Source organism: Orbicella franksi, chromosome 14 (assembly GCF_964199315.1).
Source record: "Orbicella franksi chromosome 14, jaOrbFran1.1, whole genome shotgun sequence".
Classification (NCBI taxonomy): Eukaryota; Metazoa; Cnidaria; class Anthozoa; order Scleractinia; family Merulinidae; genus Orbicella; species Orbicella franksi.
Genome location: NC_138158.1, coordinates 11,700,495 through 11,724,217, shown reverse-complemented (window position 1 = coordinate 11,724,217; position 23,723 = coordinate 11,700,495). Strand labels below are relative to the sequence as shown.

The 23,723-nt window shown below is 39.1% G+C and overlaps 3 protein-coding genes across 6 annotated transcripts in view; 2 read left to right on the top strand and 1 right to left on the bottom strand.

The window, feature by feature from the left end:
* The window catches only part of LOC145467660 (DNA-directed RNA polymerase I subunit RPA1-like), a 67,559-nt gene extending 66,045 nt beyond the window's left edge, over nt 1-1,514 (top strand). For all 3 annotated transcript variants that reach the window (XM_081451255.1, XM_081451254.1, XM_081451253.1), the window contains exon 38: nt 154-1,514. In XM_081451255.1, the coding sequence (XP_081307381.1) occupies nt 154-447 (294 nt within the window). In that variant the 3' untranslated portion in view covers nt 448-1,514. The remainder of the gene's footprint in view (nt 1-153) is intronic.
* Nucleotides 1,515-3,667: 2,153 nt separating this feature from the next.
* On the bottom strand, nt 3,668-6,776 carry LOC145467740 (uncharacterized). Its single transcript, XM_081451341.1, has 3 exons — nt 6,761-6,776; nt 6,566-6,670; nt 3,668-4,457 (listed from the first exon to the last, which is right to left on the bottom strand). The coding sequence occupies exons 2-3, from the start codon at nt 6,663-6,665 to the stop codon at nt 4,087-4,089; spliced, it is 471 nt and encodes a 156-aa protein (XP_081307467.1). The 5' UTR covers nt 6,666-6,670; nt 6,761-6,776; the 3' UTR covers nt 3,668-4,086.
* A 2,638-nt stretch (nt 6,777-9,414) lies between these two features.
* LOC145468927 (uncharacterized) overlaps nt 9,415-23,723 on the top strand; it is a 40,072-nt gene continuing 25,763 nt past the window's right edge. For both annotated transcript variants that reach the window (XM_081452635.1, XM_081452634.1), the window contains exons 1-6: nt 9,415-9,867; nt 13,553-13,643; nt 14,020-14,108; nt 14,959-15,140; nt 17,157-17,441; nt 18,364-18,513. In XM_081452635.1, coding sequence (XP_081308761.1) covers nt 9,788-9,867; nt 13,553-13,643; nt 14,020-14,108; nt 14,959-15,140; nt 17,157-17,441; nt 18,364-18,513 — 877 coding nt within the window. In that variant the 5' untranslated portion in view covers nt 9,415-9,787. The remainder of the gene's footprint in view (nt 9,868-13,552; nt 13,644-14,019; nt 14,109-14,958; nt 15,141-17,156; nt 17,442-18,363; nt 18,514-23,723) is intronic.

The following is a 23,723-nucleotide window of genomic DNA, read 5'->3' as shown; positions in this document are numbered from 1 at the left end:
AAACGACAATGTCAACACATTGTCAAGCACCGACTACTTAGGGGCTATTAATTTTTTTATATTTACCAAGCGATGACAAAATGATCGTCTTTTGCCATTGGTTAAATTCCGTGTCGACTCCATCAACTATTTTGTATCACTGATTTTTTGCAGGAAATAAAGAACGTTTTCAGCGCTTATGGAATCCATGTAGACCCACGTCATCTCAGCCTGGTGTCGGATTACATGACGTTCGAAGGCACCATCAAAGCATTCAATCGTGTTGGACTCGAGTCAAATGCCTCTCCTTTTCAGAAAATGAGTTTTGAAACCACAACACATTTCCTGCGCGGAGCTGTGCTATCAGGAGACACGGAGAAGTTGGCTTCTCCATCGTCAAGACTAGTAGTTGGCCGAGTGGTGGGAAGTGGTACAGGCTGCTTTGAACTGCTGCAGCCGCTATACTGAAGACTCTTGTCATCTGTTATATAACAAATAAAGTTTGGTGTTGCTAAATATTTCCCTGGGCAGATTTTGAGAACAAATCAGTTTTACCGCTTCAGCAGGGACAGTTAAATAATGAGTAAAAGCAGATAGGAGGCATTGCAAGTTAACTTCCTTTTAAATTGCAGTTCCACTGACCCGAGTCTGAGATCATTGACAGATCGTTTACGCCTGTCCACACGTGAATGCTCTGGGGAGCGTTTGCGATGATCAAAATATTCCATGGCATAGAAAATACAGCCGATCAGAATAAAGGAAAGCCGTTGTATATTCGACGTTATGACACCCAACCTTCCCATCATGCTCCGCGCGTATGTCCCACTGATTGTGTTTGGCCTCTGTATTTTCTATGGCATGATATAAAATAGTTATGCGACGCTTTCTCGTAGTATACCATAGAATATTCCACTTGTCGCTTTTATTTTCTTGGTATACCGAGAAAATACAAGTAACTGGTGGGATATTCCGTGGTATACTACTCGAAAGCGTTGCATCACTAGTATGTATACGACTGGAAGTCAAGATATGACAACAGAAAAATCTTTAGCAGCAGACAGTTTCATTTGACGTATTTAGCGTCTGGCAAAACATGATCGTGCACCATTGAACACGTTTGCCAGGCTATTTACTGTCTTAAAGTGTTCCTATCCAGTTGAAGACAGCAGTTTACCGTTAATTTTCAACCTTATTTAGGAAGGTGGTCTCCCACTCTCCATATTTGTTTTTCGTAAATACAGTGAAAACCCGCGCGAAAGAACCTACATTTTTTGAAGTCTGGCATAATAGGTTCTTGTATTTTGGAGTAATTATTGGTAATCTAGACTAAGTAGTTACTTAATTAGGTTCTTATTTTCTACGAAGGAGATACAGTTGTTGATTACCAGAAAAATTAATAAACCTTGGTTTAGTCGTTGAGTATACAGTATTTGCTTACATCTGTATTATGCATGTACAAATACAAATTTTTCTTGTAATACATATTTGTAATATAAAATTTTTTCTTTCAATATAAATTTGCAATCTCAAAGTCACACTCCTTGGTTAAAATGTTTATCATAATTTAACTGTAACCACATAAGAACCTGCTTGATTTTGCTTGGCTAAACAGGTTTTTCTATTTTTGGGTATTAAAATGGCAAATTTCTGCCAGCAGTTTCCTAAGCGACTTGGTTCCTAGCCGCGGGTATTTACTGTACTTCGTAAATACTTCAGGCGTCGTGAAATGTTGCAAAACTCTGCGGAAGCAGTGAGCTTTGGATATCCAAACCGGGTCACCCTACATGTACCTTGAAAAACAGTGACCCTCCACCCCATAGCCGGCTAGGGCTTGGCACGAGAAAAGACACGGTAGTCGGTTGGCTAGATTCTTGGACTAAAATTCAATGTTTTCATCCTGAAAATATCCGCCAAATATCTGGCTAAAGGGAGAATTTTCACTGAAGTCCTAAATCTCGAAACCCTGTCAGAAGTTTACCTCTGATTCAATTTACTTTTGTTGAAATCTGTTGAGGTCTAGTTACACTAATCGACCAGTTGACATATTCACCGGGAGGGTAACAGGCCTTGAATTAGGGATGATCTTAGTCCAAGAATCTCGACGATCAAGTCATGTGTCTCCAGAACCATCTCTTCCTCGTCCCAAGGCCCCGCCGGCTAAGAGGGATAGTTGTTGATACATGCTGAGAACATCGACCATTTAGCTCCCCCGTTTGTTGGGTAAATTGTGGCGCCTCGTCCCAGGGGGAGTGGGGAAGGGAGGGACACTAAATTGATGTAAAAGGAGACGTGCCAGAGAACGATGTATGGTTTACAACCATCTTGATACCCGGTATTTCTACTCCAAGACTGGTCTCAGTGAACGATGCTTCGGCGACTAACAGTGAAAGAGGAAAACAAAAAAAATGGATATATTTGCCAAAACGCCAACCAACCGGGTCAACCGAATCTAGACCAGCCGCCCTCCACCGTTCGATCTTGGTAAATGCAATTCTCTTTCAGGGCAAATAATGAAATGATCTACACTATATTTTATTTACCGATATACTATATTAGTAGTCTGTGTCGTAGTTAGCCAAAAGAAGGTCCGAAGACCCTGGCCTACAATTTTTTCATCCACTTAACGTCAAGGCTCACCAAGCAAGTGAAACCTCGCCGGGGATCCTCTTGATATGTGCCGTTAATTAAGGCAACCGCGTTTATTTGTAAATTGCTCTCTTTTTGGTTAGTATTTAGGTCGGCTGGAGTCCAGACGCTGTCGACTGAAATACATGTAAATCACCAGAAAGGACAGAGTTTTTCCGAGGGTGTATTTGCGAATATTTCCCGGTTAGCATTACCCTACGAGCAGAGTCCCCTTCGATCTTCCTAAACAAATCGATAAGAGGGAGGCGACAGTCTCGTTCCTCTAACCGATTTGTCTAGGAAGATCGAAGAAGACTTAGGTTAGCATACCCTCCATATGTAGGCTGGATCGTTAAAAATGAGGTTACGCCCCTGGTTGGTTTCTCCTCTTATATTTGCTTTCGACGCGAGGTAGGAAAAATTGATCTTTATACATAACAGAGATGATCGCGAGGTAAAAAAAGGTAAAGTCTGCATACGAACCAAGTGGCTTATCAGGCCGGAGCTTATCCCGATTTCAGTAGCAAAAAGCAACTAGGAGTATTTCTGCTTGCTCCTGAATGGGATGCTAGTCCATCGCAGGGTTACTCATTTATACACCTGGGTGGAGAGAGGCACCGTGAGAGTAAAGTGTCTTGCCCAAAGAACATAACATAATGTCCCCGGCCAGGGCTCGAACCCAGACCGCTCGCTGCAAAGTCGAGCGCACTAGCCATGAGGCCAACGCGCCTCCCACAGATGATCGCGAAATTACTTTTTAATATTCTTCTTTACCGTAGTCCTTCTCATTTATTTATTTATTTAATGAAAAAAATGGCGATTAGATTAGTTATATTTATGGTACAATACAATAAGTAGTCACAGGTAAAGTCTGCATTTGAAACTAGTGGCTCATCAGGCCGGCGCTCGCCTCCGCTTTCCGTAGCATGAAACGACAAGGAGTATCTCAAGCTTACCCCAAGCATTAAATTCGAGGTTGTACGGAGGCACTGCGATAGCAAAGTGTCTTGACTGAGAACATAACACAACAACCCCGGCATAGTTTCGAACTGACCCACACGGTGTATCACAAGGAAAGTGTAGGTGTATTTAGGGAAGATGTATTTTATTGAAACCTTCTGTTGTGATATAACTTAACACACATACCAGGTGTTATATATTTTCAAATGGCTCATTTTCTGAAAAAACTCAACAACAGATAAAAAGTAATGGCCACAAGGCTTGAGGACGAGGAAAACTTAGAAAATGGCATGATGATAACTTATAATCATTTGAAAAAATTAATGAGTGGATAGAAAACCATGTAAATTTATTTCAAACCTAAAAATACAAAATGTGGAGATTCTCATACAAAAAAGCTAGACGGTTTCCGGAATCCCAGTCTGGTAGCTAACAGAGCGAAAGAAAATCGTAACAAAAGCGTAGCAATGTTCTCCAGCTGTACGTATTTTCTCAATATCGGTGGTAGTTTGTGATTTTTCTTCACAGTCTTGTGATTTCGCCCCACTCAGTCATTTCTCTCTTCCGTTTCCCCAAGTGCTGTCCGGCGCCACCTGCTCCACCGGGGGCTCCCATCGCCCCCATGTCTCCGGGCGGGCCTCGACCACCGGCTGGTCCGGGAGGTCCAGGAGGTCCATCTCTCCCTGGGGGTCCCGCGGGGTTCCCTGGATATCCAGGTATGCCAGGTGGTCCAGGTAGTCCCGGGGGTCCTGGAGGGCCCTTAGGTCCGTCCGGTCCGGGAAGTCCTGCAGGTCCCATTGGTCCATCTTGTCCCGGGGGGCCAGGAGGTGGGGGTGGTGGAGGAGGAGGAGGTGGTGGTGGTGGGGGATAAAACCAAGTTTGTCTTTTACCACCTGATAATAAACCAAACAAATATAGAAACGTTAATGAAGCCTAGTCTCTGAATGATTGCTGAGAAAACCGATCGCGATTTGGATCGCTAACTGATTCCTTTTGGAATCTTTGGAACTTTGTGCATAAGCCCTAAAATCGCAACCATGCTCAGAAAGAGAATGCGCGCGAGTGCTTTTGTATAGTCAGTCTATTTTACCACTCGTATAAAATTCATATCTTTGCGCCGCCATGTAATATCCTTCATGAAGATATAATACGAGTGCAAATTACGAAAAAGATTTGCGAAATTAGTGCGAAGAAATGCGAAGACACCAAATGCCTGGTGGCTGGATTTCACTCAAAGCTATCCGGAGATTTCCGAACACCGACAAAAATTCCGTACCTCAAGCCAAGATTCTGAAGGAAACTCCAGCTCGTCCGAACTTTTCATAGAATTCTAGATTGAAAATTCGCGATTTGGTGATTTGGAAGGCATTCACCCAGCATTTTGGTGGTTCACTGACGGCGGCCAAGTGAAGTTGCCGAATTTTGGAACTTTGTGCATAAGCCCTTCGTCGGAACAAATTAGAGATCGTGTGTTCACTTTTATGGCAGTATCGTTGATAAATCAGTCATAAAACTGTATACACATAAGGGACCCGTAATTCCCCATTTTGCTCCTACGTAATGAAATCAGCTGAGACATGAGAATCAATCTTTTGATCGGCCTAGTCATTTGGATGTTGTGGGAAACAGAATGTTGATTTTAAGAGCTTTTACTTTCAACCGTTTCTTTTTTTATCAACCAAGGTAACCGAAGCGTGCTATAAGAGTATGAACGTCTGTAAGAGTTTATTATGTATTTGAAATTCGATCGAAAACTAACTCCGCTTTTCCCTTGTGCTGCTCCAATCAAGTTTACCTTCTATATTTTTTCTGTTTTTGCGCAAGAACTACAGAAAAAGTATAGCCGGCAAGGCTTTAAACTAAGGAAAAACGCAGATGGTTTTCCATGGAATTCAGATCACTCCAAACTCTTACAGAATTGCACAAACTTCTTCTTATAGTAGGTTTTGGTCACCCGTTCCATCAACAAGCGATCTTTTCCCTATAGCCAAGCACAACACACGCTTATCACCCCTAATTTTAACCAAGACTTCAGGAAAGTTAATAAAGTAAAAGTTTAGAATTTGTTTCGAAACAAAAATACAAACATTCAAGTGCTGTCTTTCAATGGCTAAATTACCGGTGCTTTTCGAATGACGTCGCTGAGTAAAACAAAACAGTTTTCACCAGCTCTGTTATTGAATATTCACAAAGCGTGTGCTCAACCAGCGCCACCAGTTTGCAATCGTGTCAAGCAGCTACTTCACACAAAAGACTCTGACAATAAAGCTAAGAAACGTAAAATCTAAACAATTTTGTCTGAAAATACGGAGATGATTTTTTCTGAAAACAGATTTTCTCTATATCTACCCTGTTTTCCGTTAGTTACATATCTCAATTTCCTGATTCTGGGCTGTATCCCCTTGTTTCACCCCCTTACAAAGGTTGCTTGAAACGCGAATTTAAACATTTCAGGAAAAATCCGCTCTAATCCTGTCGTGCAATTTTAAAATTCTCAGTGAGCTCTAGTTTTGAACGCCACAATATGTTTAACAGTCGCAAAATAGCTAAACTGCATGATCAATTTAGCTCTGGCTAAAAACATTGACCTAAGGTTATATTCTGGCCTCGTTTTTCACGGTCGAGACTGATTTAATTGCAATGATTTTCATCACAGACCAAATCTGTACTACATGCAAAAGACCTTTTTAAAGGCAGCACAAATTTCAACGAGCTCTTGCACAGTGATACGGTGGAACACACGACTTTTTCGTAAAGAAGAAAATGTTTCAGTAAGGTCAAAAACCTCACTTTGCTGAAATACCCTTTCCTTCTTTGTTGAGGCCAGTGCAGAGGCGCAACTTAAAGTATTGCTTTGTTACGTCCTAAACATTTCAAGTTGTGATTTAAACAAACAGATGTGAGAGAAAGAAAATCAAAAGCGTCTACTGTCCCGTGTTATTTTTTCCTTATACAGCTTGTATGCAGCCGAGTGGAAAAAGAGCAATGAGTTGCAACTCACCTGGTTCCTGTTTAGCTACGGGTCGTACTTCCGTGGGCCATGATTTGACAATAAGGAACAGCGAAGAGAGGATAAGGCAAAAAGTTATTCTGCCATCCATGATTTCTGTAAAGCAACAAGAAAAATGCTGTTCAGAAAATATCAGGGCATATATATTTAGCGTGAGAACAATGTTTCGTTATAAGTTACATATACCTAGTTGATGCTATCCGCTTGATCACCCCGCTCAATACAATGAACATCGACTATTACTTTTATATTATGAGATTATCAATTATTTACACCTTCACGTGAAGTTGAATTTTAATGATCTGCTGTCCTTTTGTCTTGACGGACTGAGTTGAAAGCTGGGTGTTTTAAGTTTCTGGTGGATTTTTTCACAGTGAAAATATAACTCGCGCTAACGATATTGTCGGGAGTGTTGTGACTCAGCCAGTTTTGAGGAAGAAACTTAATCGACTTTTGGCGTGTAAAAAGCTCTAAGATTGCTAATCACTGACAGTCCCTCGGCTACTTTGGAATGATCTTGAATTTCAATCTTTTTCCAAGCTATTGGCTATAGAGCTGGTGCTATGACTGAGAACTCAATGATCATGGTGGTATATAGTTTTTGTCTCTGAGGTGATTACACAACATCGTGGAAAGAAAAGTAAAGCATATCACCGAGAACGTACTTTTTATTCTTAAGTTGAGGCTCTGTTAAAAGCTGCATAGAATGTGAAGGAAGAAATTGTCGCGTACAACGCAGACTGCCATCCAGGAAAGTTTAATACCTGCAAAGGTATTAAAAAACAACGTAATCTGACAATCACTATATAACACAAGCTACCAGAGACGCGAGGTCTTTTGACCCAGCTCAGGTTGGATCAGTTTATTTTCTGTAGGGTTTTTTTTGGTTAGCCTATGTTCTGACCCTATTCCCCCACTTGTGGGAGCGGAACTAAACTAACTTTACCAGATGTTGACACGAGACCGATCCAAACTGAATCGCACCGGATGGACGGCTTTTGTGCTTTCCGTACCGCCTATGTGCCCCAATTCACCCGAGTTGTAAACCTGCAAGAAAAACAGGTCGAGTTTTGAAACTGTCAAACTGGACCGGCCCCTTCTGAAAGCCTAGACTGATCCTTCTAAGCAGTCAATTCACTTCTGTTAGCAAAATTAATCAGTAAGTGTAAAGCTGAAAGGTAAAATAGTTGCAAACAATAAATACTTACAATTCGACATTTAGAATTTTAAACGTTTACATGCCTCGCCGTTAATGTTTCAAACAGACTCCTTCGCGATCAGAGGCTGATCGGGTGTTCCGAATCGCCGACAATTTATCTTACTTCTGCCCGTTTTCCAAGGCACTTCTTTAGACTGTCTGAGAATTTCCTGGCAAGATCAACGGTTCTATTGTTATTCCTCTCTTTGGGATGTTTGCTAACAGCAGAAGATAATGTACTCTTCAAGTTCTGGCTTCTGAGTACAGCCAATGTATTCTGTATTAACAGACTGTTAGGTCACTAAGGATGAACATTGAGCATGCGCCTTTGGACTGGTATAGACTGATTGAAAGCTGCTCCCAATTTCTCTACCAATCCGTCCTTACATGCAGGTACCCTTTCACAGCATCCAGTGATCTCTGGATCCCTTCGGCTCTGATCATTAAACTGAATATGGTGTAGACCAATGTCCAACTTTTTGATAAGATGAGTACGGCCAAATGTCTATATCTCGTCTACCTTCAGTAGTGGGAGGAGCTAGAGAAAACTTCGCCGCAGAAATTTAAAAACGCAACAATCACCGGTCATTGTAGACCTGTGTTTGAGAAAAACTCGGACAAGGAAGTCACATCATTTCCTTGACTGGAGCTTATCGTTTTCTAAAAGCTCCGTTTTCAAAATGTTTTCCGCCCACACTAAAACGTAAAGCCGGCGTTTTCAAATTCTTTCGGTTTGAAGAGCGTTTTCGCCGAAAAGCTTCGTTTTCCTGACGGGCCTTTTTTTTTTTCGTTTTTGCTAAACACATAATTACTTACATTTAAGCAATAGACCACAAGTTCTTATGGTTTACAGGCTGATAAACTACGCGGGATGTTGGAAGAACATGAGAAGAACTCGTAAATCACGAGCCGTAGGCGTGTGATTTACGAATTCTTCGAGTGTTCTTCCAAAATCCCACGTGGTTTATCAGCTTATAAACCATAAAAACTTGTGGTCTATTGCTTTTATATAATAATTCAGAAGACACGCGAAATTTCCGTGAATTTACTGGCACAATAAACCATAGCTGATTGACCAATCAGAGCGCGCGCATTCATTTAATTATTATATAATGCTATGCATTGCCTTACTCTACTTACAACACAACACAATACTTCTAACCTACTTACAATACATTACATTATTGTTGTTATCATTGTTATTGTTATTATTATTTCTAATGCTTTTACTGTCTTACAAACGTCACTTACAATACATAAAAAACCTATTTACAATACTTGGCATTACCTTAAAAGTGAAGTATGATCATCGCAGTAAATTTTCCAATTTAAGCAACTGGAAAGAAGAAGCCTGAAAAAAAAAAAATCAGGGCTTCAACGGGATTCGAACCCGTGACCTCCGCGATACCGTTGCGATGCTCTACCAACTGAGCTATGAAGCCACACATTGGGAGCGAGGTCAATTAATTGAGTTCATATATTCCCGTGAGTGAAATGATGTGAAGTATATATGAAATAATTCATATTGAACTGCGGTAGTAGATGAACTCAATTAACTACCTTACTTAATTACTTACTTACAATACGCAATAATTGTTCCTGTAATTACTTATTATGACTATCATGACTTACACCCGACGGATTAATGTGGGCGGTACTCACGGTAGGCCTAACCGTACAAATATATTTGTGTAAGATTGTGTGATGGAGCCAAAGTGCGTCTGCTCAGAAAATGTCTGTTTGTCTGCATCGTTTTCTTGCTGACGAAAGAGGACAGAGACCCTTTGTAATTTTTTTGGCGCTAAGATGGCCGAGCGGAATGATGGGAATTGGACCGGAACACACGTGCTCCCTGGGGACGAATTGTGATCATATGTGGTGTAACTGGATGCAACATACTTGCGAAGTGCCGTTCCACGTGTGTGCTAGAGGTGCTAGCGTCTTGGAATTTACCTGGAGGAAAATATATACTTGTTGTTTTCAGTTGAAGTGTTGAAGCTCTGGTCGAAAGCAAAATGCAGGGTAGCTCACCATCGTCATGGTCTGGAAGTCGGACAGGAGAGGATAGAACGGCCAGCTTCGACAACAACAGCAGGTGACATGAGCTTAGCTTACATGTAAACAGACAACCTGAAATGCCACTCGAACTCTTTGATCTAAAAAGCTCCTTGTCAACCCTTTTCGAAGCTATATTATCCGAACTCGCCGTGATTCAGGGCAAATAGTCCGGATTCATTCGATAGCTCAAAAGAAGGAACATTTATATGAGTTTTGTTGAATCTCACAAGTATCACTCCTTGTTGCTCGTCACTAGTTGAAGTTATATGAGCTAAATAAGATAATTGTCTTTACATTTCACTGCTTGGGATTATGGTGTGTTTTTTAATGCAGTAAGATACATACCATCCAGGTTTAATATCTAAAGGTCGTAAGCTTGATACCAAAATTGTTTGGTCACCGGCTGCCTATAATCCCCAGGGTAGTGAGGTCGATATTGAATCGATAACATTGAAAATATAGATTATCATTCCATCCATTTCTTCTTGCTTTTCATTAGCTGAGAGCCCACCACGTGACCTGACCCTGAGCTGTCATAGCCCGTGTTTTTACGAGAGATGTTTACCTTGGTTTTGTTTTAACTTTACTGAAGTGAAATTTTTATTTGTGTAAACACAGTGGCAAACCTCGGTAAATGGCGGCAAAATCGAAAGTAAGCCAACCTAGGTTTGTTGACAGTTGAATGCCTCATTAGGCATGGTTTAGCTCAGTAAGCGACGGTAACCGAGGAAAAGCAGATGTCATTGCGACATCTTGGCAGCAAGTATTCACACGTTTGGCGCGTAAGAAGAGAAAAATAGACAAAGATTCCTCCTGATGTAAGTTGGTTTCAAGTCAACGGGCAGAAAAAAAGCTAAATAAACTCATGTTTATGCAAAGAAATCCCAGACTGCTGTTTCCCATTCATCGTCAAGTGCCGTAAGCATTTCCTTTCTGTTAGAAGCTCAGTAGCTTAGTAGCAGTGTACAGGCAGGCGTAAATAGAAGAAGGCCTACCACAAATAGAGAGAAAAAAACATAATTGAGGTCTATGGAGAAGAAAAGTGAGTGTTAGAATTTTAAGCGGTCCCAAATAAGCAGAAGTACCAGTAAACATTTACGAAGCCCGGGCTCTGCAGCAGTAGCCTGTATCACAGGCTACTGCGGCAGATGCCATTTCAAGTTTTTTTGTGGGAAGAGGCCCAGCGAGATATCAAAATTTTCTTTCCACTATTCATCTACAAAGCTTTACATTTAAGGAGAGTCACTGGAGAGTTTGGCTTGACATCACTGCAAGCAAATTGACAACGACCTGCATTCGGCATTGGAGTAAAGTCAGAAATTTTATTATTTTCCAATAGTTTCTGTGGAATGTTGCAGCTCTTGCTTTCCGAGAAAACCTCAAACTGTCCGTTGTATGCGGCCTACTTTAGTTAATTAGTTCCGGGTAACCAGCTTCTCTCACTAATAACTGCGGTTTAGTTACGAAACCTTGGTAAGCAGTAACCACAGTAAACCTCTCTCATGAAAACACAGCAATAGAGTGATGTATAATTATATATGAATTTACCAACTTGGTGATGACTCCCTGGGTCTTTGACCCCCTCTCCCAACCCTCCAGAGTTTGCAGTTCCCTTCATGGTGGCGGTATGGATATTTTCTAGAACCTCAGGGTAATATTTGGACAAACAAGCTATGTGACCAGGAGCAGCTATGGAAACCTGAAAATTTTCGTGGTTGTCAAAAGTAACCAGTTGCCAGCTAAAATCACCGTCTACTTCAAGATCTCTGCTACATGTAGCTACTCTGCTTGCTATTCCAATGATTTTCTTAGAAACATATGCAAAATTCTTCTCCTATACCAACAATAATGCCATTTAGTTCATAACTTTGTGTCACACAGGATAATGTTAAAGGGAGTAATTTGTTTCATTAATAAAGAGTTTTATTCAAATTATTGCCTGCCCTTTTCTTCTATTTGTAGCAAAGTGAACATCTTCACTCTTGTTTGTTTTCATTTTTATTTTGTTTTAATCAAGAGGGGTTGGGGTTGAAAGATTGGGGCAGCCAACGTTGAATTATGCTGCCCCCCATCTAAGGTTTCATTCGATGGCAGGTACATGGTGTATGTGATGTCGTAAACAGACAGTTTTGGAAACAGTTTGCTTTTGAGTTGCACCTTTGCTAGTTACAAATTTTTTCCCTCCTCCACCCCAGTTCACCTCCTTGGTTAAATGTCTTATTGCCTCAGGTTTCTGTATTGTTTTAACAAGTTAGACAACAGCTCGTGTGCTGTATTTTTCATGTTAAATCTGACTTTATCATTATCATAATTTAAGCAGCTTTTGTTTTTGGCGATTTTTCTCCCCTCACCTTTGCAAGGCAGATTTGTCTTTGTTAGTTTATCTTTATAAAGTTGAAATTAAAAGCCAAATTTTTCCCATTTATGGCTTACAGTGTATTTTTGCCTTGCAAACAGAGCTCAGCATTGATAGCCAAGTTGTAGCTTTATTCAGCAGGCATCAAGTGCTTTTTTTTTCATGCTGTGTGTAAATGTACATTGTAATGGGGGCATGCAGATCGTAAATTCCTCGTCAATAAACTTTGCTACATGTATGAATAATATCCTGAAAATAACGCCACATACAGATATTATTCGTGCAACGTCACCTTTATTATTCGTAAGAGGCGCGGTTTCCAGTTTGATAAACTGAAAACACTGCATTATACGATTATTAACCTGAAAAGGCACGAATAGTATGTATAATAACTGTATCATAGCACATCATACGAATGTTAATCTGGATTCCGGATTTATTTTGAAGCTCCGGAATTATTCTGAATGCTTTTTTTATAGTTGTCAAGCACTTAGCTATACAAGCACTTAGCTATACAAGCACTAAGCTTAGCTAGTTTACAGGCATGCCACTGAAACAAAGGAAACAAATATTTCAAATATATGTAACATAGTTTAAAATCCCAACTGCCATGAGGCAGATCAGTTGGCTATTTACAAAGCGTGACAGAGGATTTGAACTCAGGACTACCGAGAAACAAATCTCGCTAGTGGCAGGGTGGAGGCCGTGAACCCGGAACCTCCAGATTACAACACCAGTGCCCTAAACCACTCGGCCACGCTGCCTCCATATATATTATCAACCATTTTTTATAAGTCAAAGCACATGGCCTGAATTAAGAAATAGGACTACTAGTATTTTGGGACTGAATTTCTAAAATGTAAACCACTCAGTAGTATCTAATTTTGGGAGGAAAAATCAAACAGAGCAGAAATTTGCCAAGGGAATCATTTGAATATTTGGGTTAATCTTATGTGGTTGTCCTCTTTTTATCACAAACCTTTTCCATTCAACTGCAATCAGCTGGGAAACTGTGCTATTGTATTAAGCCACTGGAAATTTTTGGAACTGCAAACCCGCTAAACACCCACTAAAAGATATGAATTCTCCAGTCATGGTACATGTAAATATAGTAAGAGTGTTCTGTATTCACCTGCCCCAACATTGTTGTATTTACAGTGGAAACTTGATATAACAAAGGGCCAAGGGACTGGCAAAGTATGCTTGCATTTAATTTAACAAGGTTTCGATATATTGGGGTTCTTTTCCATATATTTCATTATTACTGGGGTGAAGAATATTGTTCGTTATACTGAATACTTTGGTAAATAGGGCTTTGTTAAATTGAGATTCCACTGTATTTAATTTTTTATTTTATTTATTTAAGTTATTCAGCGTCAAAACTGCAAAACTATTCAAGACCTCGACGAGAAGAATTCAAGGCTTACGTAAAGAATGTTCCTATAGATATGACTAAGGTGAGATGTCTACATTTTGTTGAAAATATGAGTGCAGGGCAAGAAATAATCACAATATCATGAGCTTTTTGAGCAAAATCATAGTTATAGTTAACTGCCATGTTTTTAAACAAAAGAGCACCTAAACTTTAACAGCCTGGTTTTGAATAAATTTAGTTTTAAAGAATTCCCATAAAATATGTTCAGACTGTGATCAGCTGCTAAAAGTTGTGATGTTGTGTCTCTAAAAAATCAAAATGAACCATCTAGAAGTTACTTGCAATGCACATGTAACTGATTTGTTTCTAAGCTGGCACTGCCATATACAGGAAGTTGACAGCAAACTTACAAAGCTTTGTCGCTTCTAGTCAACTTTATTGTCTGGTTTCACTTTTAGGAGAGTCTTGAAGCATTTTTCGGAAGTTGTGGGAATGTAATATCAACTCATATCGTGGATCCCAAAGAGGGAAGGAACAGTACTATTGGGTTAGTTAATAAAGTTTACTTGATAATAGTAATGAAAAATAATTACTAATGATAATTGTTCTTGCAGGGTTTTGGGATTGTCCCAAGAAGGCATCCTAAGAGTTCCTGGGTGAATAAGGAGTTAACCCTTTGAGCCCCAATTACGCATATATGCATAATTAATGGTCGTGCTCTTTGTACCACTTGTGACGTCATCAATTTAAGTGTCATCAGATATTCTTGATAAGCATCCAACTTTTCACGGCAGCCAGAAAGAACATGCAACGCAAAAGGTAGCCAGAGTAAAAGGGCCGAGAAAAAAAGAAAGGAAAGGGGCAACAAACAAAATTGAGAACGGGTAATGGCAAAAAAAAAAAAAAGAAAGGAGAAGTCCAAATTCTGGCTTATGCACATGCCTGGAATTGAAATATTGCTCAATTTTGTATGTAATCCTCGAAAAATCTCTCCTTTTGGTAAAAAAGAGCTTTCTTGGCAAAACTTAGGCTTAAACCTGACTAAGTGGTTAAAAGCGGTATTTTTTTGGTGAAAATTTGGTATTCAAAGGGTTAATGATGTTTTTACATAAAATAATTTGTATACAGAGTGAATCTGAGTCGAACAGCTAAGTGCACAAGGTGGTTGCAGGCAAAACTTTCTAGATGCCCAAGGTGCTATTGAGAAGATAACTTAAAGATGATGTGATTGATTGCTGTTATGTCACTCAGCATTTGAAGTCTACAAAATTAGTTCATCTACTGAACCCTGACTCTTTAATACTAACAAAATGGACATGTGACAGGAATCTCTCCACAACAGGCAAAGAAAAAACAAATCAATGTAATTAATAAGTAATTATTGTTCTATTTCACAGTTTTGTGGGATTTTCATCAGAAGAAGAGGTCAACAATGCAATAGAGAGAATGAATGGTACTATGTTAGGAGACAACCAGCTAACAGTGCAAAGAGCAATTCAACGAGACAGGGGTGCTGGAACACCCAGGAGAGATCAAGATCATCTGTATCAGAGGAAAGCAGATTTTCAATATTCTACTGGTTAGTCTTGAAAGTGCACTTTAGGTCTGAAGTCATACTTAAACTGTTTTTCAAAAAAAGATTACTTAGTCGTAGAAGAGGAAGAAGGGGAGAAATCTTGTCACAAAAGGCATGTATGCAGTGCAGCCAGGTATGGGTGGCTTAGTACCCAGTGGGTTAAGGTACACAGTAAGTGCTTTGATGACTGCTGATGAGAATCTGGCTAATACTGCCTATTACAGAATGATGTGTATTTGGTAGACAACTAAAGGATTGCACAAAATGTGAAATAAACATTATCTACATGACTTTGTACATGTAGTCTGCATAGAGCCATCTTCAAGAAAAATAACAGAGGGAGATCTGTGTACTGCCATTTATAGGTAATCATATTCACGAATTAAAACCATTTCAATGTCACAACATCTGGCACATTGACATGCAGAGACAACAAAGAAAATTGTTGTCTGTATGAGAGTGAAGTATCAGTGTGTCGAATGAGTCAATGAGGCAAGTCAAAATTTGTTGAAAATTTGCGATTACAAAAGAAAATGATTCTATTTATGAAAAAACCCATTTCAAAGGATCACATGATGTCTTGAAATTTATATTTGGCTTTGCACAATCTCTCTCTTTTTTGTTTATGGAGTAATGTCTTTAAAAGAAAAACACTTAGCCCTGCATCCTGGGAGACCCAGGGACAATTAGTTAAGGCAGGAGGAAATAAATCCTGCAGAAATTGAAGCAGCAAAAATTTACAAGTAAAACTGCTAAGCCTTCTTTTATTATTTTGTTTTAAAAAATCCACCTAATGAAAAAAATAATGTTTATTTACCCTCGCCCAGGCCCTTGGCAGTGACTGAAAAGCAAGCATCATAAAAATTACTTTGAATGTGTAAAGTTCAAACATGTTGCAGGTGCAGAGTGCACAAGAAATAATCCTTTGATTATCATTGTCCCATTCCCTCTATGTAATGCATAGAACCATGGGAGTTGTGTGCAATTTCCCGAAGATGTGTGATGAATACAGCTACCATGATTTCCTGCTGCAAGTTTTATAGAGCTAATTAGGCAATAGTAACTTTGGGACTGCATAAAACCTATGCAAGGGTTGTGGGAATCACAAGCAAATTGAGTTGAAAATAAACCACTACTTCAGGAACATGTTCCAGAAACAATTCCCTATGTTCCAGAAGCAATTACATGACCTTGAGCACATTATTATTAATGGTGAGTGCTGCCATGGCTACAAGTTATCATGACAAGGAGCCTGAAATGTGACAAGCTGGCAGCTTGAATGGTCAGTTATAAATTTTATGCAGTTGAGGTAGGCTTACAGTCCTCTCATAGTTAAAATTAAAATACACCTTTCTGGAAATTTAAATTTGAAGAAATAAGCATAAAGAATGGCCTGCTAAAAAAGAGACAATGAGAATCAAAATTGATGGACTGAGGGAACACACAGTAATTATAATTTTCTCAAATGATATAGGGTTCACATTTTATTTTTGGAAACAGAACATTAAAGTGGTTCGAGAAGTGCATATAAATGAAGATAAACTACCAAAATGAAAAGCAAAAACTACAGGTATAAAGAAATGAGCTAAAAATTGAAATGACCCATTGGTTTAAAGAAAAAAAAGAAACAAGTATTACAACTTATCTTTAGAAAGATAACTTTTTGTTGTTAGAGGCAAAAAAACATGTTCTTTCATCTGTGAAATCTCACATTTTCTAACATACTGTCTGTGATAAATTTAATTTCACGGAGTGAAAGTCTAAAGATTTGTAAGTCCAAGTTGAGCAGCTCATTGTCACTTTGATTAGGGGCTCAGCCATGCCATTCCCCACATTTTTCAAGAAACATTTCCATGCTAGTAAATCGAACTAGAAAATTGTTGAGTATTTAGCAAGCATTTGGGATAATTGATAGTCTTCAAGGTTAATTAAAATGGGAGAGACTAGAGACTGTTAAAACAGCTGATTTAATTACTTAAGATGTATGTGTTTTATGTAACGGCTTTTCATTCTTGGCAGGTTATAAAAATGGTCAGACACCATTTCAAGGTCACAGAACAGAACAACATGAACAAGCTGTCGGAAGGGGGGCAGATTTTGTTCAGCGCAATAATTATATTCAGCAACCTGCTGCAATGCCCAACTGGCATAACAACATGGGTGGGAAAGTTGAACAAGCTGTGTTTAATCCCAGAGGACCTGGTCGGGGGATTCCTTTGCAGACACATAGTCCCAGTCCTACACCAGGGAGAGACAGCAATTACATGAATGGGGTAGCTAATGGCTACTCAAGTAATGCTCAAGGTAGAGACTTTCTTTTCATCCATTTTTACATTATAAGCTAAGGACAAAGTATGAAAGAAGCCTTTGCATACAGTGCCTGTATGTGCGGTGCTACCAATCCTAATCTGAACAATAAACTTCTATGTAAGATTTAGTGATTGTAATGTATAATTAAGTGCTTTAGTGTCTAGTTTGAGTGGTGTATGCTGAACATTGATTAGTTATTTTTAAGATTTTTGTAATTCAATCTAATTTTCCTTTCTGAATTTTTGGTGGCTGCTGTTCACATTCATCAGAGTTGCAATCTGTAGGTTTGTTATTGTTCACACTACAAGCCTGTTTGCTGTTGTTTTATTTATTATAATTGTGATACAATTTAGCCAGTTGTGGAATGATGTGATGCATACAAGTCTAGATGTACAAATTTAGGAATTGTGTTTTAAAAGAATAAATACAAACAATTTAATGAGTCATGAGAGGCCAGCATTGCATTTTTGCTTCATTGAGTTTACCAATTATGTTCTGAAATGTTGAAACCAAGTGTAACACTACAAATTATTACATGGCCAAGAGAGCTGAGAGGCCCAATAGTTAAAATGAAGCTATCAGAGTGCTTTATTACTGGTTCTATGTTTTTTAAGTGCTACAGTTTATCTGGTGATGTTTTTACAGAGCTTTTTCAATCATTAATTGGTGTAATAAATCTGTTGTCAGTCACACTTACTCAGTGTTGTGCATCAACTGGGAGAAGTACTTCCTTTGTTTTGTTCATCCTAAACGTACCCTGGGAGAATATCAGCTCTCGGCCTTTTCTTTATGGATTTTGCTGTCCTTGATTTGTACGGTCAAGTTCTAGGTTTAACACTCCCCCAATACAGCTCTAGCACTTAGTTAATGAGACTCCTGATTTGAAATGGTGTGAATGCCATGCTTACTTACTTAGGTCAGGTGAACTCAGCTTCATGGACAAATCAAGGACCCCAGCAGTGGCATCAGTCTGGTCCTGTTGATAATCAGAGTGGACAGTTTACACACAGTACTATGCCTCAAGACCCATACACCCAAATGGATCAACAGGGACAATTTCAAAATGGTACAGTACTTTTGTATATGGTGTGGTAATGCCATGTGATTATTAACCGCGCGGCCATGGGCTGAGCGCGGTTCATGGTTTACCTGTGGTTTATGTTATTTTTTATTTTTTATTTTTTTTTAGTTTTGTCGGTGACCAGACCCAAACTTACACTCGGCCAAATTTTGAATGACGCAACCTGTGATGTTTACTCGCCAAAAGCTGTTGAAACATTAATACAAGGACAATGTTACGGATATTATTTTCTTTACTTTGGGTAAAATATATTTTCTTTTGGTTTTATCGAAGCATTGGATTCGAAGGGAAATAATAAATACGCTAAAAAAAAGGTATTACGACAGCCATGGAATGCGCTGACGTTGCAGCTTTCACTTTCGCTACGTGACAAATAAAATCGTGTTTGCTTTGCAAGTTTATTTCGGCAGAAACGACGGTCATTAATTTATTTGCAATTTTTCGAGTATTTCTTGTGGTTTTAGGCCAATGAAGTAAATTCTTTGGCTGTGTCATCACAGCGAGTTCGGTGATCAGAAGGAAAATTAAATATTTGCAAGCCAAGCAAAGAACTTATCAAAACATGCAAGGATTACGTCATTGGTAGGGAAATAACCACCGTACTAAAAATAGCCGTGAATAACGGAAGTCTTAAATTATGTGACTCGTGTGACTATTTGTCTAGCCCTTTACTCGTGGAAAACACCAAAGAAATTTAATCATGACTTTTAAGAGAGAAAGTAATCGTTAATAGTGTTGTTATCGAATCGTTCTTATCGTTCATATTGTGCATGCCCATACATATCCTGAAGAAAGTTCCAGATTAAGACCATTACGTCATCGGAGATTTCACAATGGCTACGACTGATGGTGCAATAGTACAGTTTGTGTTGATCAAGTGATGTGACGCCTACAGTAACAAAAGAATTATCAAGGACTGCTTTGAAATGTGCACTGCGTTGCGACTGTAGTGGTAAGCAAACAATTAATTTTTCAAAGCGCGGTTATAAGATCTAACAGATCTTCTTGTTATACCTAAAAGTACCTTTTTGGTGTGCTTCAGAAGCATATTAGGTGAGTTTGGTCCAGCCATGGTTTGTAGCGGAGCCATACCCATATAGGAAAGAAAAGGAAGCCCATGAATTGATTTTTCATGGTATCGTGGCTAGCGGTATTGATCGTGGGTGCATACACATGGCGACGGTGACGGATACTCCAGCTAATAAATTGACAGAGACATGCTCCCTCAGTTTGTAATGTCCCTGTTTGATATTGGATATCTATATTATGGTCAATTGACAACTGTCAAAACAAGGTATCTGCTGACCAGTATCACGTGACCGTATCACGGGCTCAAGTTTAGAGGTCATCAAGGTCATGTGCTTTTTGAAGTTAACTGCCGACCAATTGCTGGTTTTTTATTGGATCGCAGGCTCATATCAGGTTAACTAGTTGTAAACAGGGCCAGGTTGTTTGGAAGCCTGTTAACGCTAGCCTAGGATTATAAAAGTTAACTGAAGTACATTTTTTTCTTGTATACCAATGTTTTCACTGCTTTTGTTTTGTGTATTTTGAGAACCTTGAGATTATTCAAACTCAAAACAGAAGGCCAAACAACATAAACAGAAATCCTCACCATATAGTTACAAAACTCAAATCAAAATTGTCGCTTATCCTGGGTTAGCTTAATCAGGCTTTGAACAACCCAGCTTAGGAGCTCCGCTTTTAGGCTTGGCTAAATCTATATCTTATTTTGGCCAGACGTAGTGGGAAAAATACCCATGCGAGACCAAACGAACCTGATATGCTGCCAAAGTGTACCGAAAAAGATATGATTAGTTATTACCGTACCAAAGTTGGGCCAAGTGAGCATGATATTCAATTTTAATATCGTAGCCAGTGACCTGATATTGAAGGATGCTAGGACAGTAGGCATTTTGGATTGGCTAATTACAAATATGGGTACAGAAATAAGGCATAAGATTATAAACCGCAAAAGCATAATTAAAATGTGTTTTTATTTGGCCTGCTGCTTGTAGTGGAGATAAAAATGATATCACCTTATGGAGATTGTATGACAAATTCACACTTTTGCCTGTCTTTTTTACAGCAAGTAGTACACATAAATTACTTCATTGGGAAAGATTCATATTTTTCTATTATTTGTTATTAACTGCATTAAATGCCCATTGTAAATGTGGTGATGACCATCTGAAATCTGGTTAGTGGTTAGTAATTTCGGAGTTTCAGTTACTTGTTACCAGATACTCATTGGATTTTTTGTGACCAAGTTGCCATTCACCAGAACTGGTACATGTACTTTTATATTAGAATGAAGGAATTTAACGGCTGGAGAGAACTTTCAGTTTCATACTATTTTGAAGGGGTTACCGTGAGTTTGCAAAGAAAGTAGGTGGGCAGTTTCAGGGCTTGGAAATAAAAATAGAATGCGATCTTGCCCTTTGGACAAGTAGCTCTCAAATTTTGCTTGCCCCGTGCAAGTCCTAGTTTACTTTTTTTATTTAATTGGCAAATGATTTGCCCGGGCCCATGTCCATTGGGCAAGTGGGATTGAAAAGGTACTTTCCTGGCAGGAAAATCTACTTGTCTGGGACAATCAGATGGCCAGGCCTGCAGTTTCAGGGGGTTTCATCAAGTGGCTTGGCTCGATTTCCAGCCATTTTGGGAGTGTGACTGTTTATCCTTCTCCCAACAAACAGCTGGATCACTGGTCCATATCACTTGGCCATGATGTCATGTCTGCTTTTTATGCAAATTACCATGCTGGCCGGCATGGCAGAGTTTGTTGCTCCGCCAAAAATTAAACCTGTTAGCAGCTCTTAGCAAGGATGTGTTCTATGTGGAAATGTTTTGGATAGTTCAAGGAAAAGCTAAAAACTAAAACAGAACTTGTCTCAAAGCTACAAGAAATCATAGCCAGCAAGAATCTTAACACAAACAGTATCTTTGCAATGATTGTCACAGATCACTGAGTAAACAAATAGTCGAAATTGTCGATCCAGAGCGTGAATGGCGCAATGCAAGAGAACTATCCACTGAAACCAGGAATCATAAGCCAATGTTGCTTCTTCAGCCTGCCTCTGTTGCAAGACCTCTGCAGCAGACCAGAGCTTTTCCTTACCGATATACCATGTCGGTTTTACCACTCTCGGTAGCATGACTGAATGTCACTAGTTCTGCAGAATTTCCAAAGCAAAGAAGCTCCCGTGTGTAAAGTTGGGGTAAGAACTCGTTTTTTCTTGGCAAAAAAGATACCAGAGTATAAAGCTGCCAGTTCCTATCCTGATTTTAGTGATCCGACAACAAAGTGAACAAAATTGCGTGTCATGTTTGGGTAAACACACGAGCATAATAAAACTCATATCTTAGCTTTATATGCTTTAGTTCTAGTCCTGCTTTTTTGAAATTATCGAAAATTACTGTTGCAAATAGTCAACATTCAAAACGCAAGCTGATTTACAAGTGAAAATCACCCAAAATAGTTTCTGGCAAAATTAAGTATTGAGGGACACGTGTTTCCTTGGTGGTCCGCATCTGTAAATAATGCCAAGTGTTTCAGCAAAAACTATAAACACGCACAGTAATGCGGCAAATACATGCATGAAAAACTTATTTGTCTGTTGTTTTGGGTGTGCTCACAAGGGCAGATCCGGCCCTATCCCCCACTTGGGGGCAAGGAAGTAAGCAGCACAAGGGCAGAGGGTTCACTGGATAATAAAACTTACAGAGATTTCAGAGTTGTTGATTACAAGTAATCCCCCCTCCTTGTATGACAGATGAAGACTTGATTAAAGGAAAATAGACAAAAGAACATGTATCACCATTATCCTTACATTACAAAATTTATGAGGCTTGCAAGGTTTTTCCAAATCCCTTAAATCTGCATCAAAATGCAAAAGTAAACCCTCCATATGGCATACTGTTGTGTGTACATTCCTAATTGTCACAACAATACTTCAACATGAAATTGGAATAGAGTAGTACTACAGTGCACAGGTCAGGTGTGATTCTTCCCCCCCTGCTATTCTTATAGTGGTATGCCTCAATGTTTCTTGAAGGACCATAATGGATTATGACTTTAACCCCTTGATTATAAACTCCCATTTCAAATGTAATTGCCATCTGATGTTACCATCTGATTTGTCAAATGACTAAGAAGGTTCTCCTGATTTAGTTTATCAATTCTGGCGTGAAAAACATCTCCCATTATATACTCTTTGGATCTCCCTCTATCATTCAAGACAACTAGTTTCATCTGACAGTAAATAATAAATATATAATCAGTAGAGAGTTACGCAAAAGGGCAAAGGTGAGGTTTGCATTACCACTGACAACTTGAACAGAAAATACAATGTTCTTTTGATTGGTAATCTGATGAAGAATGACAAACTCTTCCATCTCCAAGGCTTAATATTTTGTCTTTGGTTTTCTTAGTTGCTGTAGGGGCTGAACACAACGAAATAATAAAAGGGGACCCCGTTGACAAGAGAACATACATGTATTTCACTTATTCTTGAAAGCTATTTGCAGAATGCTTGCTCTCTTTTTTTGGCTGAAAAGCCCCTGTACAAAAAGAATTATTTTGAAGGGCCATTTAATGGTTTGATATCTGTGTTTGATAGAAATTACATGCATAAAGCCATAAAGAATACTGAAAGGACTGAGTGATCACAAGAAAAAAAAAGGAATTGTCACAACTTCATAAACCGTGTTGAACTAAATTGAGATACTATATAATACCATAATAGTATGGAATAACTTTAACGTTTTTGTCATTTTGCTCGTTCCCAGTAAAAGCTGTTTGTACCACACCTATTGAAGTAAAGAACCTGGCTTGGTCCTGCATAAGCAGTTGAGCAGAGAGGTAGCCAAAGCACAACTAGTAAATCAGACTCGCACAACACTGACAATGATTGGGAAGGACTGGCAAATTACGAATTTTCCCAAGACCATTGGCTGTGAAACTAAAACATCTTTTCCTCTTAACAAATTCAAAATGGCATTCTGCTGTGTTTCCCTAAATTTGTTGATCTGAAAGTTCTCTAAAACACACTTTGTAGCAGAAAGAAACTCATCGGCACTGACATCCGCCATGTTGGATAGATGAGTTACAGAATTAACCAATCACAGGGAAGCCTGCTTGATTCGAGCAGGCTTGGCTGTGATTGGTCAAAAAATACAATGGGTAGACCAAT